General features: G+C 37.7%; 1 protein-coding gene across 1 annotated transcript in view; it reads left to right on the top strand.

Annotated features, from left to right (window-relative positions):
• LOC129232778 (trafficking protein particle complex subunit 10-like) overlaps positions 1 to 18,220 on the top strand; it is a 103,274-nt gene extending 85,054 nt beyond the window's left edge. The window contains 5 exon segments of the mRNA XM_054866880.1: positions 1,880 to 2,044; positions 7,247 to 7,276; positions 7,278 to 7,425; positions 14,366 to 14,500; positions 18,052 to 18,220. Of these exon segments, the coding sequence (XP_054722855.1) occupies positions 1,880 to 2,044; positions 7,247 to 7,276; positions 7,278 to 7,425; positions 14,366 to 14,500; positions 18,052 to 18,191 (618 nt within the window). The 3' untranslated portion in view covers positions 18,192 to 18,220.
• The last annotated feature ends 1,130 nt before the right edge of the window (positions 18,221 to 19,350 follow it).

Here is a 19,350-nt window from a genome sequence, read left to right as displayed (position 1 = left end):
GGTTATTTCCTGGTAGTTCTCAACACAAAGACGGTTTTTATTTATTTGTATAAGCTATGTTTGTGACACTTCTATCCCTGCAAAAATTGTGAATTGCTGTGTTAATTATCAATAAATTTCACTTTGTTCTTTTTTCTTTTTTTTTTTGTCTACAAAGTACACTTTTTTCAAAAATTATTCTTTCAACTACAGGAAAGTCATTTCAGGTGTAAGTTATAATTTTGTTTGAGGGGTTTTTTTTAAACAAAATCATTGATAAGAATAAATAAATACTATGTATGTATTATTTCTTTTTTCATAGCGAAACTATTCATATAATGTGTCCTATATTTGTCCTATATTTTTTGTGGAAAATGTCCTACATGTGACAAGTCGATCACTTCTACCCCTGCAGTTTCGTCCTTGCTATGGCCTCATCAGCCTGGATCTGGAACACTTGATTACCCAAGTTAGAGGCAGATGTTCTCCAGCTTGGCTATGGACTATTTCTGACTGTTGAGTCCCTAAAAAGGACGGAACTGGAGTCTTTGGATGTCATAACCGGGCTGTCGGCATTTTGTATGTCGTTCTGCCCGAGCCCCGGCTTGAGGGTGCTAACTCACTGCTAATTGGATGCTTCACTTGCCAAATCAATTAACTCCGTAAAACAAAAAGTCGAGAAAAGTGATGAAGAAGGTAGTGTTATCCAATGAAGTAAATGGGCCCATTTTCTGCCATCTCAGGATCAGAAACGTACAAATACAAAAGTGACGACCAAAAGCAACAGGCTCTGGGCCCAGCTAGGCTGATCCTAGTCAATTTACAATCCCCAGTGAAGATCAATGGCCCTCTTAAAACTATCTACTCCCTTGCTCATGACCACCTATTCTGGTAAGCTGTTCCAAGGTTCAACTACCCTGCTAAAATATTAATTTTTCCTAATATCCAAGTTAGCCTGAGATTTAAATAGCTTAAAACAATGACCCTTTGTCCTGTTTTCAGTGCTAAACTTCAGCCCCGTAACATCTTTCATTTTAATAACTTTAAACAACTGAATCATGTCCCCTCGGTCTCTTCTTTGCTCAAGACTGCACGTTTTTAGCCTTCTAAGCCTGAAATCATAGTTTAAATGAGAAAGTCCATTTATTAGCCTTGTAGCCCGCCTTTGATACCTTTCCAATACCTTAATTATATACCTTAAGTTCTTCTGCCCTTATATAGAAGTTTGGTAAGACCCCATTTGGAGTATGCTGTTCAGTTTTGGTCTCCTTATCTTAAGAAAGACATTAATGTATTGGAAAGGGTTCAAAGGCGGACTACAAGGCTAATAAGTGGACTTTCTCACTTAGACTATGATTCCAGGCTTAGAAGGCTAAAAATGTACCGTCTTGAGCAAAGAAGAGACCGAGGGGACATGATTCAGTTGTTTAAATTTATCAAAATGAAAGATGTTACGGGGCTGAAGTTTAGCACTGAAAACAGGATGAGGGGTCATTGTTTTAAGCTATTTAAATCTAAGGCTACATGGATGTTAGGAAAAATTATTTTAGCAGGGTAGTGGAACATTGGGACAGTTTACCGGAAGAGGTGGTCATGAGCAAGGGAGTAGATAGTTTTAAGAGGGCCATTGATCTTCACTGGGGATTGTAAATTGACTAGGATCAGTCTAGCTGGGCCCAGAGCCTGTTGCTGGTCATTGTATTTGTATTTGTATTAATATCTTTCTTAAACTGAACCAAAAGTTTAATATAAATTCACATTCTAAGCATTGATTAAGCACTATTAAAGCTGAAATAAGGATTTTTTTAAAAAGTGGAGTTAATCGATTTGGCAACTGACCCATCCAATTATGAAGAGCATTGCCCTTTACTGGTTGTTGATCCACTTTTCCCCCACCCAGGTGGTCGACTCCGACCAGTCTACTAGCTTCCTTTGGGAGATCCTGAGCGAAGAGCCGGAGCTCCTGCCCCTGCAGTTCGACTTCTCTGCCACCTACAATATCCAGGACTTCCCGGACCTGGGACCCTACCCCTACCAGTTCGAGCTCAAGCTCAACAGCTACGAGGTGAGTGACATGCTGAAAGCGTTCACATGTTTTAATATACGGGATGTAACGTTTTAACCTGCAAGACCTTCATTTTCGCAACCGTTGGTCCTAGATGTATTCAAAACCTATTGTTTACTTCTGAAAAGTTGTGCGGTTTATAGAGAACTGCGTTATATAGGTCGGCATTATAAAGGTACTGAAGAACTGTTTGAACACAGTGTGGTGGACGGATACTATTGTCGACAGTTTAGAGGGGGTCATGACCCCCTTGACCCTCCCCTTGTATCCGCAACTGAATAAATCTATATATTAGCACTTCAGAATGGCTTTTGTCTGCAATGAGTATTGAAGCACCAATAATACTATTTGTTATTCACAAGTAAATATGTTTCACAATTAAAAGAAAGTAAATTATCCTGCACTTCTGCTAGATTCATAGTTTGTATAACAGCTGCATTTTCTACAGCCATCTGATATTATCTCTTTACTGTGAATATTAATTTTCATTTAAAAGCGTTGAATTAAGCTGGAAAGATGAAAAACTCTTTCAAAATTTAATTTGCCTAACAGTTTTTATGTTTACAAGGGAAAACAGAAGGATTTTTCAACCTTCAAAACCTATTGTTTACTTCTGAAAAGTTGTGCGGTTTATAGAGAATTGCGTTATATAGGTCGGCATTATAAAGGTATTCGACTGTGTAGAACTTTAGGTTCAAATAAAACACCATTAAATGGTATAAATCGCCATGAATTGGGCTTTATTGGAAAGATGATTCTTTGCCATTTTTATTGAAATGTGATTTCTGGTATATGGCCACTTCGGCTGGCTCGGAGGAGGTCTAATCGGGAAGTCAAATTTTCTATCACTTTTTGCAGCAATGGGGGCCGTATGCGAGTGATATGTGGCGAATGTTCTCCTCCAAGACGTCCATCGTCTGTGGCTTATCGGTGTAGACCTGAGACTTCACACAGCCCCATAAAAAATAGTCCAGCGTAGTTAAATCGCATGATCTCGCAGGCCAATTCACGGGTCCATTAAGTGAAATTATTCGTTCATCGAAAGTTTCTTTTAATAAATCAATTGTAACACACGCTGTGTTGCACTGTCCTGTTGTCTATTCATGATGAAATGGCAAACCAAACTAAACACGAAACAAGTGACAACTATCAAAATGGCCCACAGATCAAACAGAGTTCCCGACTTAAAGTTCTATAACTCTAAAAAAACACCCTTTACTTCCAATTGCAAAAATGTTCAAAATCAGATGCAAAGTTAAGATATTGTAAGTTTGAAATGAAAATAAAAATAAGTCAAGAAATACAAAATTTAACTTATTATACGGGCCCTAGGTCCCCTACCTTATATTTAGGAAAATAATCTCCATTGAAAAATGATTCCAACACAAAAAGTTAGAAATTAGTACAGTGAAACCTGTGTAAGTTGACTACCTGCGGTGCATTACTTTGGTGGTCAACTTAAACAGGTGGTCAACTTACAGAGGTTGATTTATATTTTAAGTGCTCATTCCGTGCCTGATAAAAGCGGTCAACTTAGACAGGTGGTCAATTTTACAGGTTTTACTGTACTATCAATATTCACCGAGATATGAAACGCAGCGTTTTGTGACTTACATTACTTTTCACCCTACGTTTTGGGGGGAAATATAGCGGTTAACAAGTGTTAGAAATTATATATGTACTTAGATTGTGGTTTTTCAAATTGATCAAAGTTTTGTCCGTCGAGTGTTTTTGCGTATCACGGCATACCATTTGCATTTATTTTTGAATAGCAATGAAAAATATAAATACTTCGTTTTTTTTTTACTTTGACAACCTGTCATTCTTCTTAAAGGGCAATAAGTTCCAATCTCATCTTCTGTATGGTCCCTTAAAACTTTAAACTGGAATATCTCCCTGAGTTTTGGTCGCACAGCTGTCACGTTTTTTGTGTCAGTAGTAGTTTTCAAAGGAGGTTATTTCCCTAAATATTAGTTAATGGACCTGGGGGCCCGTATAAAAAGTTAAATTTTGTATTTTTTGACTCTTTTTTATTTTTGCTTCAAACTTTCAATATCTTAATTCTGCATCTGATTTTGAGCATTTTTGCAATTGGAAGTAAAGGGTGTTTTTTTTTTAGAGGTATAGAACTTTAAGTAGGGAACACTGTTTGATCTGTGGGCCATTTTGATAGTTGTGACTTATTTTAAGTTTAGTTTGGTTTGCCATTTCATCATGAAGAGACAACAGGATGATGCAACACGCCACACAGCGCTTGTCGCAATTGATTTATTGAAAGAAACTTTCGGTGAACGAATAATTTCGCTTAATGGACCCGTGAATTGGCCTGCGAGAGCATGCGATTTAACTACGCTGGACTATTTTTTGTGGAGCTGTGTGAAGTCTCGGGTCTACACCGATAAACCACAGACGATTGAAGCCTCGGACAAGAACATTCGCCCCATATCACTCGCATATGGCCCCCATTGCTGCAAAAAAGTGATCGAAAATTGGACTTCCCGATTAGACCTCCTCCGAGCCAGCCGAAGTGGCCATATACCAGAAATCACATTTAAATAAAAATGGCAAAGAATCATCTTTCGAATAAAGCCAAATTCATGGCGATTTATATCATTTAATGGTGTTTTATTTGAACCTAAAGTTCTATACAGTAGAATACCTTTATAATGCCGACCTATATAACGCAGTTCTCTATAAACCGCACAACTTTTCAGAAGTCAACAATAGGTTTTGAAGGTTGAAAAATCCTTCTGTTTTGCCTTGTAAACATAAAAACTGTTAGGCAAATTAAATTTTGAAAGAGTTTTTCATCTTTCCAGCTTAATTCAAAGCTTTTAAATGAAAATTAATATTCACAGTAAAGAGATAATATCAGATGGCTCTAGAAAATGCAGCTGTTATGCAAACCATGAAGCTAGCAGAAGTGCAGGATAATTTACTTTCTTTTAATTGTGAAACATATTTACTTGTGAATAACAAATAGTATTATTGGTGCTTTAATACTCATTGCAGACAAAAGCCATTCTGAAGTGCTAATATATAGATTTATTCAGTGGCGGATACAAGGGGAGGGTCAAGGGGGTCATGACCCCCTCTAAACTGTCGACAATAGTATCCGTCCACCACACTGTGTTCAAACACCGTATGAATAAAATGTAAACAACTTCAGTTGTTAGTTTGGTTTCATTTCATACATTATTTTTTAAAGTACATTTTTAAAATTTCTTCTTTTATAAAATTAATTTGCAACGTTTATGCCTATTAGGAGCCCTATTCCTGACCGATTTCGTGCTTTTTATTGACATCCAACATCTAAGGAATTTTTTTGTGCCCAAAACAGTAGGTTCGTTCTGGTATGGGGGGGGGGGTACTCTTTAGCATGACTCCCCCTAAAATGGTAGTCTGTATCCGCCCCTGGATTTATTTTGAATGTTAGTTTCAAAATTTGTGAAATGACCTATGTACGCCAAAACCTGTATAACGCAAAAGCTCTGGTCCCAAGGTGTGCGTTATGACGGTTTGCTACTGTATGAGAATAAAATACCATAATCAGTGGGGTACCGGTGACCCAGGGGGTGATATTTTATGGTGTCACCCCCCTACAAATGCAAAAAAAAAAGAAGTTTTAATATTGAATGCAAACATAAAAATATGAAATTCATACACTTTTCAGAAACAACTACAGTAGAATACCTCTTCAATGCCGACCTGTATAACGCTATTCTCTATAAACTGCGCAACTTTTCAAAAGTAAACAATAGGTTTTGAAATTAAAAAAGTCCCTCTGTTTTGTCTTGCAAACATAAAAATTGTTAGGAAAATTAAATTTTGAAAGTTTTTCATCTTTCCATCTTGATTCAAAGTTTTAAAATGAAAATTAGTGTTCACAGTAAAAAGAAAATACCAGCAGATGGCTCATGAAAATGCAGCTGTTATGCAAACCATGAAGCTAGCTGAAGTGCAGGATAATTCACTTTCTTTTAATTGTAAAGCATATTCATTTGTGAATGATTAGTTCTATAATTAGTGTTTTAATACTCATTTCAGAACTAATTCTGAAGTGCTAATATATAGATATATTCTGAATATTAGTTTCAAAATTTGTGAAATGACCTATATACGCCAAAACCTGTATAATGCAAAGGCTCTAGTCCCAAGGTGTGCGTTATAACGGTCTTCTACTGCACCTCTAAAAAAATACCCTTTATGTATCTAGGACTAACGGTTGCGAAAACAAAGGTCTTGCAGGTTAGAACGGAACACTGTATTCCCTTGATGTAAGGCCCCTATATATATATATATACGAGCCGACACATCAGCTTAAGATCAGCCTTTTTGGATCGGAGCACGAGTTTGAGTGGTTGTCTTTTCTGGCGAATTATCGCATTGGTGATTGTTCACTGTGAGTAATTATTAGCAGCACGTGAATTGTTTATAAAATGAAATACAGTAAAACCCCTCCTAACGGACACCCTTCATGGGCGGACACCCCTTTTATGCGGACAATTTTTAATTTCCCTGTTCCAATGCAAATAACATTATTAAACCCCTGTCTTGCGGACACCTCTCTATTGCGGACAAAAATATTTGTCCCATTAGTGTCCGCATTAGAGGGATTTTACTGTATTATTTTCGGCAAAATTGGCGAAATCCGACACTCTGCTGTGGTAACCCGAGCAGTGCAACAATGAAAAATCCGATCAGGGGCGTAGCTAAGGGGGGGGGTTTTGGGGACAAACCCCCCCCCCCCCCCGAAAAGTTAGTCTCAAAAAAAAAAAAGAGAAAAAGAAGAGAGAAGAGAAAGAAAAAAAAAAGAAGAAAAGGAAAAAATTCCAAGCGATTATATATATATATCGCTTGGAGATATATATATATATATATATATATATATATATATATATATATATATATATATATATATATATATATATATATATATATATATATATATATATATTAAATATATATATATATAAATATATTATATATATATATATATATATATATATATATATATATATATATATATATATATATATATATAAAAGAAGTAACCCCCCCCCCCGAAAGTCGGGTCTAGCTACGCCACTGAATCCGATCCAAAATGGCACAACTTAAGCTGTTTGCATCGGCCTGTCTATATAGTGGCACTACCTCGATGTTCCTCGGGCGTCATGCTCTTTCCTTCTCTCTCTCCCGCAGACGCTGTATGCCATCCGATCCAGGGTGGAACCCCCCCCGGGGTTCCGAGTTCTGCCGGGCGGGTACCACCTGCTTCATGCATGTGACCATCCACCAGGTCCACCCCTCGGGCTTCACCTCCCTCATGTACGAGGTGGTGGCGGACCAGGCCACCTGGGCAGTCTGCGGGAGGACAGCAGGTGAGATAAAGTTCCAAAATGGAATATGTAACGTTTGCTCGGAGCTCAGGGTTTTCCATAGACTAATAATAAGAGTAGACCAAGCTATGGCAACCCTTTTGCTGCTCATAAACCAAACCATGTGACTGGTGGATATCCTAGCAACAGCGGGCGTTAATCGTAGCAGACGATCAATGCCAACGCGAAATAAAATAAATAGAATTGATGGAACACGGAAGAATGATCTTTTATGGAGTCCGATTTGTAAATTTGTTATTCTAAGTTGTAAATATTTCGTTAATATAGTGAGTTTTTCGTTTAGATAGTATTGTGCATTTTCTTTAGTCAATTTCAATAACTCTCCAAGCAATAAAAGATGCAAGCGACCAAGAAGAATCGGCAAACGGTAAGAATTTTTCCTACAGTTTCAATTTAAGATACCGATTATTACATTTTTGCGTTAACGCAAGACGTTTACGCCATTTCGTTCACGCCAACGCTGACAGCTCCAAATGAAATAAAAGTGACCGAAAACTGATCAAAAACTATTACTAATGTCAAAATAATGCATAACTAAAAGAAAAACAGTTCAATGTCTGCACCTGGAAGTTTCTTTTAATGAAAACACATTGTCTTAAAATACATGTCGAGTGCCAAACTATAGATAATGCTGCCATCTAGCAACCATGCTGCCAAAGTCTTCGCCAAGCCCTTCCACTAGTCACATGATACATCTATGAACCAGTTTTCTTTATCAGCAAGAATGAGAAAGCTCGGTCTACTCTTATTATTAGTCTATGGGGTTCCCAGCTAAAAGTCCCTTTTTTAGTTTCAAGCCACCAAAACTCCTTTTTTTTTTTTTTTGGAAACCTGGTGACTTTTTCCTTTAAAATGTCAGATTCATTCTGAGGTTTCCTTGTGTCTCTTTTATTGTTTTGGTTTTTTTTTTTCTAAAAAAAAAATAATGTAGTAATGTGTTGTTTGCATTCCTTACCACGACCATTTGAGGCAGTGAGAAGCAAAGGGATGCAAGTGGACATTTTCAAGTTATGATGCGTTTTAAGATGACATCCTTGGTAGACTTTCATTGAAATTTTTTTCTAAATCACGCTGTAAAGAAGCAACTACCAGGACCACTAGTACCATCGCTTGCCCCAAGACAGAGGAGAGGTTCACCTGCCATGTGTACTGGTTATCTATAAAATTTTCGTTTTGGACTTACATCCCTTTGCTTCTCACTGCCTGATTTGTAAATTTGAATCCAATGCAGGCACGGTAACTAGCACTGAAAACGATTGGCTAGAAGTAATAAATTCTTTCAGCGTACTTTCTCGTTTTGAGCCAGGAATTTTCGAAGTTGAGGCCGAGTGGCAATCCGTGCAAAGTATCTATGGAGATAGGCTAGATTGCCCTTAGAAAATGCAAATTCTTCAAAAGGGGATTCAAATCAGCAAAGTTTGGGAAACCTTGCTCAAAACAAAGGTAATTTTTAAAAATATGCATAAAAAAATCAGTCGACCAATCAGCTGAAATTCATTCTGCATAGTTTCTACTATTCGGATCTCCGACAACAACTACTAGTCGATTTAAGGCAGTGGGGGACAGCTTTCGTTTTAACGAATACCATTTAGGTGGAAGTACCCATTAGCTCGGACAGCACACGATAGATGGAAGCACCATCTATCAACCTTTCGGAATTTAGAACCAAATCGGAAGCCGAACAGCTCCTGGTTCGGCACCCCCATTGGTATTGATTCGCGTGGAGGACTTTATGACCACGACGTATTTGAAGTTTCGTAATCATCGTCAGTTAACTCGGAGAATCTTCGACCGGCTGACATTGAACCTGGAACTCTCCTGTCAGGAGCCCGGATATTTACCGATCAGGCCTCCTTGTCTAGTTTCTTGCTCAAAACAATAGCAATTTTAAGTAAAAAATAGCCGATAAATCAACCAAAATTGAATCATCTTATACACTAACTACCAATAAGTATTTGGACACCTATGCAAATGTTGATATGTGCAGTCCTAAGGTACGTCACAGCCTCTGCCGGTATATATCGTGTAGGAAACAGCATCGGCTTTAGTCGCATGCAAGATGCCTCGCAGTTCGGAGCTCTCTGATTTCGAGAAAGGTATAATTATTGGGATCACGAATGTGGCCGATCCTTAAGGGACATTACTTGCCATCTGAAGTACCCAAAATCGACAGTGGCCTATGTGATTAAGAAGTGGTAGGTGAGCGGTCATTGTCGGTATGTGCCCCGAGTAAGCAGACCAATGAAACTGGGAGATAGAGACCAACGAGCGCTGTCCAGAGAAATTCGGAAGAATCGCACCCAACGGATGGCCCTCATCGGCGAGGAGTTTCAACAGGCATCCGGGAGTGTTGTTTCATGTAATACCATTCGTAAAGAAGCACATCTGCTTGGTTTTCATGGTCGTGCTGCTTCCCATAAGCCTTTGATAATAAAGTCTAACCGCCTTTCTCGGTTAATGTGGTGCGAAGCACATCGAAATTGGACCGTTGTTCAGTGGAAACAGGTTCTTTGGAGTGACGAATCAAGGTTCACCCTTTACCGTTCAGATGGCAGGGGCTGGCGTCTACGTGGAGAACGTCTCCTGCCAGAGTGCATTGTGCCAACAGTCGAATTCGGTGGAAGTGGAATTATGGTCTAGGGGGCATTCCACGGTATTTTTGACATTATGTAGAGTCCGTAACGTGACCTTTTTTTGCCATAACTTTTTAATTTACCGTTTGATTTGCAAATTATTTTAATTTCAGCTGGTGTGTTGGTAGGAAAAGATCAAAATAAAATAATATGCTAATCAAACAGTAAATTAAAAAGTTATGACAAAAAAGGTCACGTTACGGACTCTACATAAATGTCAAAAATACCTTGGAATGCCCCCTAGGGATGTTTCTCCTGGTATTTGCTAGGACTCTTTGTCCCCATTCATGGTAAGCTCAACTCAGATGCCTTCTGCACTATTTGGGATGACAATGTGCTTCCTACGTTGTGGCAATTTTTCGGGTTGGACCTCTGTTACTTTCAGGACGACAATGCCAGTTGTTATGTTTCGACGTTAACCAAAGCTTGGTATGGTGCCAATGGAGTTCATCAAATATACTGGCCTGCCCAGAGCCCCCACCTGAACCCTATCGAGAGCCTCTGGGAGGAGTTGCATCGCTGAATTCAGGGGTGCACTCCCCGTGCAAAATTGGTGAAGGAACTTCTATGTCTTCTCCAAGCTGAGTGAAAGAAAAATACCACTCGCTGTCATACAAAGACTTGTGGAAAGTATGCTCCGGAGGGTTCACGCTGTAATTGCCGCTTATGGAGGATCTACCAAATATTGATTTTGAATAAAATTAGTTTTTCTTTTCCATCACAGGTGTCCAAATACTTATTGGTAGTTAGTGCATATAAAAGCCGATGATCAAGTAACTCGCGTGTGTTCAACAATGAAACTTGAGCCACTTTATGATCATTTGATAGTATGTTTTGGTAATGTTAAACCTGCATGGAAATTTTTCATTGTGACAAGGCTGAACTCGATCCGGGAACTTAACTGTTTTACTGGTAAGACTCATTTCAGGGGAATGACAAAACGAAAAAATGGTCAACAATGAACGATATCTACTGGAGTTTAGGGTTGAACCACTGGAGTGAGGGCCACAATTTCAAGCATCAAAATATCATCAAACAGGCAATGACTTCGTTCGAATGTAGAAGCAATTTGCACCCGCCATAAATTGACGGCCGACTTTCCAGTTATATGTAATCGGCTAAGTTGATTTCTGCCGATGAATCAGTGCATCCCTGATCTTAACCTCTGAAAGTTCAGATTAAGGTCCCTATTTTTAGAATGTTAGTTCCTTTAACCCTAGTGACACACTAAAAATCTGTTGAGAGCCCTGATATTGCCAAAGTCTTCCTAAATGACGAGGTTAACGGCACCAGTAGCAGACAAGAGTCCGGTAACACACAGTGTAAGTTTGGATTTAAATAACAAGAATTTTAGGCGGGTAGAACTACGTTGCTGCGACCCATGAATACGGGGCAACCGTCTACTGTCATCAGAGCATACTTGCCAACTCTACTGTTTTTAACGGGAGATTCCCGTTTTTTGCTTCCATCTTCCGATTTCCCGTTTTTTACGATTTTCTCCCGTTTTTGCAGTTTTTTCAGTCAATCATCAAAAATTTCACTTTCTTCTCAATAGATGGCACCCTTTCCTAGTCTACCAATGTCAAGGAATAAGAAAATTAATAACTCCGTTAGTAAAAATTAATTTTTTGGAAGCTTTCCACATTGCATGTTCAACAAAGCACGCGTGCTTTGCCGAAAATGGCATCAGATTTCAATCCTTTTGCATCTTGAAAATATTTCAAATATTTTGAAAGTTTGAAGTTATTTTAACATGTGCTACCCTATACCTACTTATTTTATATTGTATTTTCATTATATATTGATTTCCTTTTTTTTTCGGATTTTAGTAATTAAATTTTTGTAGCTACTTTTCTGGTAGAGACTGGAGAATGTACGAAACTTCAAGCAAATTCACTCCTTATTATTTAGTTTTTCCTTTGCAGTATATTTTTCTTGCTACTACCCATTTGCTTACATCTGCAAAAAATCCCCATTTCACTTTAAATTCAGTATTCATGTTATTTAAAAGCATAATTTAATAATTCCGTAGCGAGGATATGTCGATGGTGAATCACCTATATACCTCTAGTAAAATCTCCTGTTTTTTTTTTCCTTCGAAGGTTTGAATTTTATGAGCCAGTTGGTATTTGCAAGACAGTGGTGGAAGGTTATATGAACAGCCACCACGAGGTCTGTCGGTGTTTCATGCTCATTTGAAATTAATAAGGTTTTAGATCTAAAAATAAAGAATTTTTGCACATTTTGAAGAGAAAAGGGAAATTTTGTCCATTACTCGTCATCCTGTCCGTTACTGGGTATCATCAGAGTTCTCGGTGGCTGTTACTGGGGGGGGGGGGGGGCCGGGCCTTTGTTCGAAATGGAACAAATGAAAACAGAATAAACTCATTCAGAGGATCTAGAAACTGTCAAACGTTAGATGAGATGTAGTATCGTCCGTTTTTTACGAGAAGGCACTTGACTCCATCCTCGGCACAAGGTATCCGATGATTCTATCTCGCTGTTTTCGGCAGAAGGTATATTCGGATCATAGCATTTTGTTGTAAAAGCAGTGGTTTTTAAAATGTAAGAATAACTAAAATGACAATTTCGAAGTGAAGCAAATGATGTCAAGGACACTAAGACTTTTTTGCACATTAAAATGCACGCCCAGGTTTTAAGGCTGTTTGATAGGCTCCTTTAGAAGCGGGTGGATTGCGTACCGATCACCCCCACGTAAAATAGAACTCTTCTTTTAAAGGGGCGTAAACGTCAAAAAACGCTTATAAATTTTTTTCCCCTCTATTAATCCAATTGAAGATTAATAAACTTGCACAGGCCTACCTGTTAATCAGAACTGAAACAGGGTTCGTACGCTCCTTCAAAACTCCTCCAATACTCCTTCATTTTGGAAAAAATTTGAAGGGCCCTTCAAACTCCTTCATTTTGGTTTTAACTCCTTCAAAACTCCTTCTTTTTTAGTTCAAGACTACATAATCTTCCTCTATGGCAGTAACTTAGAGTACTTCTATCGAAAACTGAAATTTTTCTCAAGGGCGATTTTAATGTAGTAATATTTATTTTTTTCATAAAGATGTGATTTAAAAAATTGAAAGTGAAAATATTATTAGATGACTCAGACATTCCATAAGTGAAGTATAAAACTTGCTTAAATGGGGCTTGGCTATTTTTTCAAGTTTTCAGATTGTTTTCCCTCTGCCACTCTCAGCAGCAAAAGTCAGGTTGTCTAATTATTATTTAAATGTTTAAAAATGCATAAGTAGATGAACTATATTTAGGTGATTGTGTTAAAAAAAAAAAACAATTGTTTAGTAAATGCAGTTATGATATTGTAAAAAGGGTCATCTACAAGTGATGTCACGCCTTGAGGGGGAGACGGGTTCATGAAATTTGACTCGGGCAGGAGAGATGGTGACATCACACAGTTATTGTAATAGTTTGTTTATAAAAAATATGACAAAAGACAAGAGGAGGAGTAAGGTGAAGTGTGACACTTAGTGACAAAGGAGCAAGGGTGTCAAATATGTTGGGAAAAAAGTGTGACATCATTAAATGACAGCAAATTAGTACTCCATCAAAACTCCTTCATTTTTTTTTTGAAATTAAGTACGAACCCTGTGAAATTTTATAGCCCTTCGTCCACTAGATAGCGGAAGGGAAGCTTTAGAAAGTTGAAGAACCATGAGTGTGGGAATTTACGAAAATTGATTTTAAGCAGTCTATAATTTTTTTTTCTTTTTAAAGGCGGGAATATTTAATTTCTCTCGTGTCAAACAATAGTAATAGGATGGGGGAAAAAATGAGTAATCGAATTCTCAAACCGAAAATTGATTTTGATCAGCACCGAAAACGTGAGAATTTAAAGTTATTTTTTTCAAAACACTCTACAAAAAAATGTCTTCTTAGAAATTAATATTTATTAGTCATAAATGGTCTGAAAAAAGACCCTGAAAAGGAATTAGCTGCGTAAACCTGCGAACTTTGGACCCTGAGCCCAAACAAATCGAAAAAACTCCAGAATAACATGCCTCTGTAAACAAGCAAGCGAGAGTGGTTTAAAAACATTTTTAAGCGCTTTTTGGCGTTTTCGCTCTGCTGGGGGCATGGCAAAGTACCTTCTCCTGAAAAACGGACAATAGTTGCATGAGAGTAAAATAGTTTTAGAAGTCTAAATCCATAAAAAGGCTCACATAATTGAGTTAACTTGAGAGCGATGTCTTAAGCATGTCTGTTGCTGGCACGTTACCCTAGTCCAAGTTCATTGCTGACTGTTCGATGTGTGTGTGCAGGTGTGGTGAACATCGACACTTCCGGGAGGCATTCCGTGGTGCTGGACGTGATGCCCCTATTGGCCGGATTCCTGCCGCTTCCCGCCATCCGACTCTCCAAGTACATCCCGGCAGAGAAGCCTCCTGCCCCCAAAGGTTTGGCATTCGTTTTCCTGCTTTTTCTGTTCATCGTCGATGTTCGACGAATTGTTTAACGGACAGGTTCTTACTTTAGGACATATATACCCAAAAGTGCTGGGCCACTTTTCAAAAATTCACCTTTACAGATTTGTCAAGAAAAGGAGACTACAATTGTTTTGTAACTTTTGTCACATAAAAAGTATGGAGGTCAGCTCACATTTTTCAATAAAAATGAAGTCTTCCGTGCATTTAATGATTAAGGGAGTAGATAGTTTTAAGAGGGCCATTGATCTTCACTGGGGATTGTAAATTGACTAGGACCAGCCTAGCTGGGCCCAGAGCCTGTTGCTGGTCGTCACTTTTGTATTTGTATTTGAGAGACTAGAAATAAATTGAAAACACCGAAAACAATTTTAAACCTCCTTCAGCGTAAATAGCTGGGAAGAAGCTGTAAATTCCAGGAATCAATTTACTTAGTATATAGTTTCGTAAATCGGATTTTCGTGAAAGTGTCACTTAATATTCTCGAAGATTTAAGCATTTCTTTCGAAAATATCAATTTTGTTCTCATGTTTTTGGTTCAAAACGCACAGAGTTTATGGTCAAATTTGTTCAAACTTTCAGAAAACTTCATAGCATTGCAACAAAATTTAAAATGAAAGTTTGATGAAATATGAACATTTAAAAGCAGTTATTTTTTCACTGCTCAAGTGAGAAAGATAGCCGTTTATGACTTTCAAAACTTCATTGCCAAATTTTTTTGGCAATTTATGAAAAAAAAAAATCCAATTCAATATCTTAAAAATTCAGAAAAATATCGGCAATCGACTGAGCTGTATTTTAATGTTTCTCAGAAACGCAACGCATCATAAGGGATTGTTCACAAATAATCTTATTATCACGAGTCACACTGAACGAATACAGGCAAGTTTTTTGCAATTTGCGAACGATCCCTCACGATTTGTCGCCTATCCGAGAAAGTTTTTATAATATTCAACTGCAATTTTGTTAGAAGATGCCAAATCTATTTAGTTGCAAAAGATTTTAAGTTTTAAATTGCTATTTTTCGCTCTGGTGCAGTGAGAAATTAACTGTTTAAAATGTTCATATTTTGCTAAATTTTTAATATTTTAATTTTAATTCTTTGTTTAATTATTCTCTTGATAAGTGATTTAATTTTTAATGAAAAATGTCCGATGAAACGTATTTTTTGTGTAACGAAAGTTACAGAATAATTGATCACCAGTTTCTCAAGAAACCCCTAGAAATATAAACTTTTGAAAAAAACCCCAACAGTACCAAAGTGTATTTGGTAAATAAAATGTTTCATTTTTGTTCGAAAGAAGACAAAAATGTTTCTGATTGAATAAACTTAAAAAATGGTAGTTTAATGTCATTTAAAATTGTCAAAATAAATAGGTAGCTAAGAAACTAAATATTTAACTATAATTACGTCTAGTAATCTATTTACCTAACAGAAAAAAATGCAATTCTAGGGAGCCAAATTTGAGTTAACCATGAAAAATGTATGCATTAATTATTTTTGAAGTCTTGATCATTCAATCCCTGTAATACTATCATTAAAATAAGATTTTTAGATGCAAAATATGTCGAGCGGCCGCTAACTTCGAATCCTGGTTGCGTCGTTTCGTTTCTGAATTTTGAACTCCATCGTCCCTTTCGCTATGAAGGTTTCTCCTCAGAGTAAGCGTTATTGTAAAGAAACGCGTTTTACGGTAGAGCTGTACGAGCTGTTTAAAAGAAGAAATAGAAATAAGAAAGAAAGAAATAGAAAAGAAGAAATAGAAATAAAGTCCTTTTATGTTGGAATGGAAAAAAAAAATTAAAAAATCCCACCTCACTGTTATTGAGTCATAACGGTTTTCAACCAACATGTTTTTTTTTTTTTTTTTTTTCGTTTCTCCCCAAGTTTTTGTGCGATTACTCTCATCGAGTAGGGTTTGAGAATGCCTTACCGAAATCGCTATTGAACCAAAAAGACGCTTATATTTCATTAACATTTTATCACACCTCTTTATATTTTTGCTCTGTTGATACATTAATGTTCAAATAAGTTGTAGATTTTGAGGGCAAAAGTTCCAATGTAAAGGAAACAGAGCTTATTTGTTGAGAAACAGCAGTTTAAACGATTTTTAAAAAAAATTTGCATTGGACCATTTCACGAAAAAGTATAGTCACTTTGTCCCGTACCTGGCGGTTCATGTATTTCATTAAAAAGTATTGACGAAATCTTGTGCCTAAGGAGCAGTGGCGTACCCAGGGGGTGGGCTGATAGGGCTACAGCCCCCCCCCCCCCCCGAAATTTTCAAAATTAATTATAAAAATTATAATAAAGAACAAGTTTTTTTTTATGATGTATTTTTGAAATCTTACATTCGTATTGATATCAGAAAAGCGATACATGAACTTTTCTTAGCTACAGTTCATAAGTATCCCCCCCCCCCCCCAGCTCAAAGACTTTCGAGCTCAGCCCCCCCCCCCCCCCCCGAACTGATTTGTCTGCGTACGCCGCTGCTAAGGAGCCACACATTCGTTTGTAATTTGTTAAGCAATAAAGATATTTTCATTACCCTTTTAATTATTATTCTTAATGAAATATATGAGGCGTCACGTGCGGTACAAAATGACCGTTTTCCGTGGAATGGAATTGAATGAATTTTGTTTGGTTTACAAATATAGCATTGAATTTTTAATTTCAGCAATATCAATTGAGACTGCATTTGACGAACAAATGAGCGCTTTATTTTTACCAGTTTTGACGAGAATTTTTGAAAATGAGCCAAATGTTCCGCGGTTTGATTATTCCCCCAAACAGGATTTGGGTGACAGGAATCGAAGGACTCAAAGAGTGCGGCAAAATGGGCAGAATGATTAGAAAAAATGAAGAATTTAAGTCAAGTTTGCCGAGTTTTATATGCCCGGATCAACTGTTTGCGCCCATATTTACTCTTATCCGAGCTTCTGTAGGCTTTCATGGTTTTTAAAAGATTCTTTTCTGCCGAAATTTATCTCTTCACCTTAAAGACCTCTTACCCACAAGGCAACTGAGTTGAATCAATTTTCGAACGGGCGGTTATTGGGAAGCGCCATCTGGTAGAATCGCCGGCTTCAACGGCAGTCAGCTTATCAGACACTCCAGGTTTTGTGTTCAACTACCATTCTAGCCCGATCATTTGAATCAACTCTTTAGTTGATTCAACACATCGGAACGTTGCCTAGCGCTCGCTATATGCACGACTAAATTTATTAGGAATCAACTTGGTTCTGTTTGAACGGCGTTGAGGAGCAGCTGTTCTAATTGATTCAGCTTACTTGTAGAAAAGTTGAATCAACTCAATTTCCTCGTGTGAAGACAACGAAAAACCACCAGTCAACTAGCTGACAGGCAACATTTTTCAAAACTTGGTTCAACTAAGTTGTCTCGTGTGTAGTAGGCCTAACTCAATAAAATTCATAAAATCATAACTTCAAAAGCAACTATACGATACGATACGATTCAGAATTTGGGTTTTTTTAATCTAACAGCTGATTTCCTCTCCCCTCAGAGTCGACCCCTTCGAAGGATGCGAGCTACCACATGGCGAGGCTGGAGCCCTTCGATGCGGGCCAGGTGTACAGCTGGAGCCGGGCCACACAAGTGCACGTCCTTCCCGCCCCCACCACAGCCCTCGACGTCTCCTCCTGACCGAAATAAATGTTCTTTTGCTCTTGTTGTTCAAAAACGTCTCTCTTTTATTCATTCTGTTCACTATCGCGAGTTACCAACCTCCCAAAACTCGCAGTCGAGAATTTCTCTCACACCACCTGAAGCCCTAGATCAGCGCTTCTTAAATTGTGTTCCGCGGAACCCAGGGGTTCCATGGAGATCATTCAAGGGTTCCATGAAAAACTCGTTTTTTATTTTCTTATCTTTAAAAAAAAAAAAAAAAGAAATTTTTTGAACTCAAACTTAAATTTTTAAACGTTTTAAAAGTTTAACTTTTGTTAAACTTTTAAAAGGTTTGTTTATGTCTACAAAAATTTGTTTTCAATGTGTGTTGATTTTTTGTTAATTTTTGAAATTACGTTTTGACATTACAAAATTTGATTTGAAGCAATTTTCACTTTGACTGTAAATTTGACATTTCAAGGGTGTTGCTTCAAACTATACTGCCGTGCTAAACGTAAAAGTCGTATCTGCAGCTGAGGTCAAACCGAAAAACTGCTATTTAAAGTTTTACGCCTCCATGTATTTGATCCAGATTTCACTTTTTTTTATTTTTTTAAAAAATAGTTCCAATTCACAAATGACAATAAAACATTGCATAGGGGTAAAACATGTTATAAAGAACCACCTCGTGACAATAACTCAATTTTGACAAAAAGTGTAGATACCACTTTTGTACTTAGCACGGCAGAAAAAAACGGGTTCCACGAAAAAACTGCTTATTTAAAAGGGTTCCACTCATTAAAAAAGTTAAGAAAAGCTGCCCTACATCGGCACGTCCGCCATCTTGGGGCTAAATGCCGCTCTCCTATTCCTATGGCTGCCAAAATGAAGTAGCATGTTTTGCTTCTAGGTTGTGGTGCTTCTTGAGGGTAGAGTAACGTGGAGTTAATAAGAAACCACAATCAAAAGTGAACAACACGCTGCTTCACCATAGCAGACATGGGATGAAAGCATCATTTAGCCCCAAGATGGCGGACGTGTCGAAACTTATTTTGCGATCCAGGACTTTAACACCACCTACTGTCCACTACCACCACTTGTGAGATGGAAAGGAAACATCCGGCCTACAAGCGGAAATGGACGCACCTATTCGTTTGCAGGGGTGCCAGCTTTTGCAGGTGTAGCCTTTCAACAG

The sequence above is a fragment of the Uloborus diversus genome, unplaced genomic scaffold (genome assembly GCF_026930045.1).
Source record: "Uloborus diversus isolate 005 unplaced genomic scaffold, Udiv.v.3.1 scaffold_14, whole genome shotgun sequence".
NCBI lineage: Eukaryota > Metazoa > Arthropoda > Arachnida > Araneae > Uloboridae > Uloborus > Uloborus diversus.
Note: the sequence above shows the minus strand (reverse complement) of the source record. Positions and strands in the feature narration are given on the sequence as shown.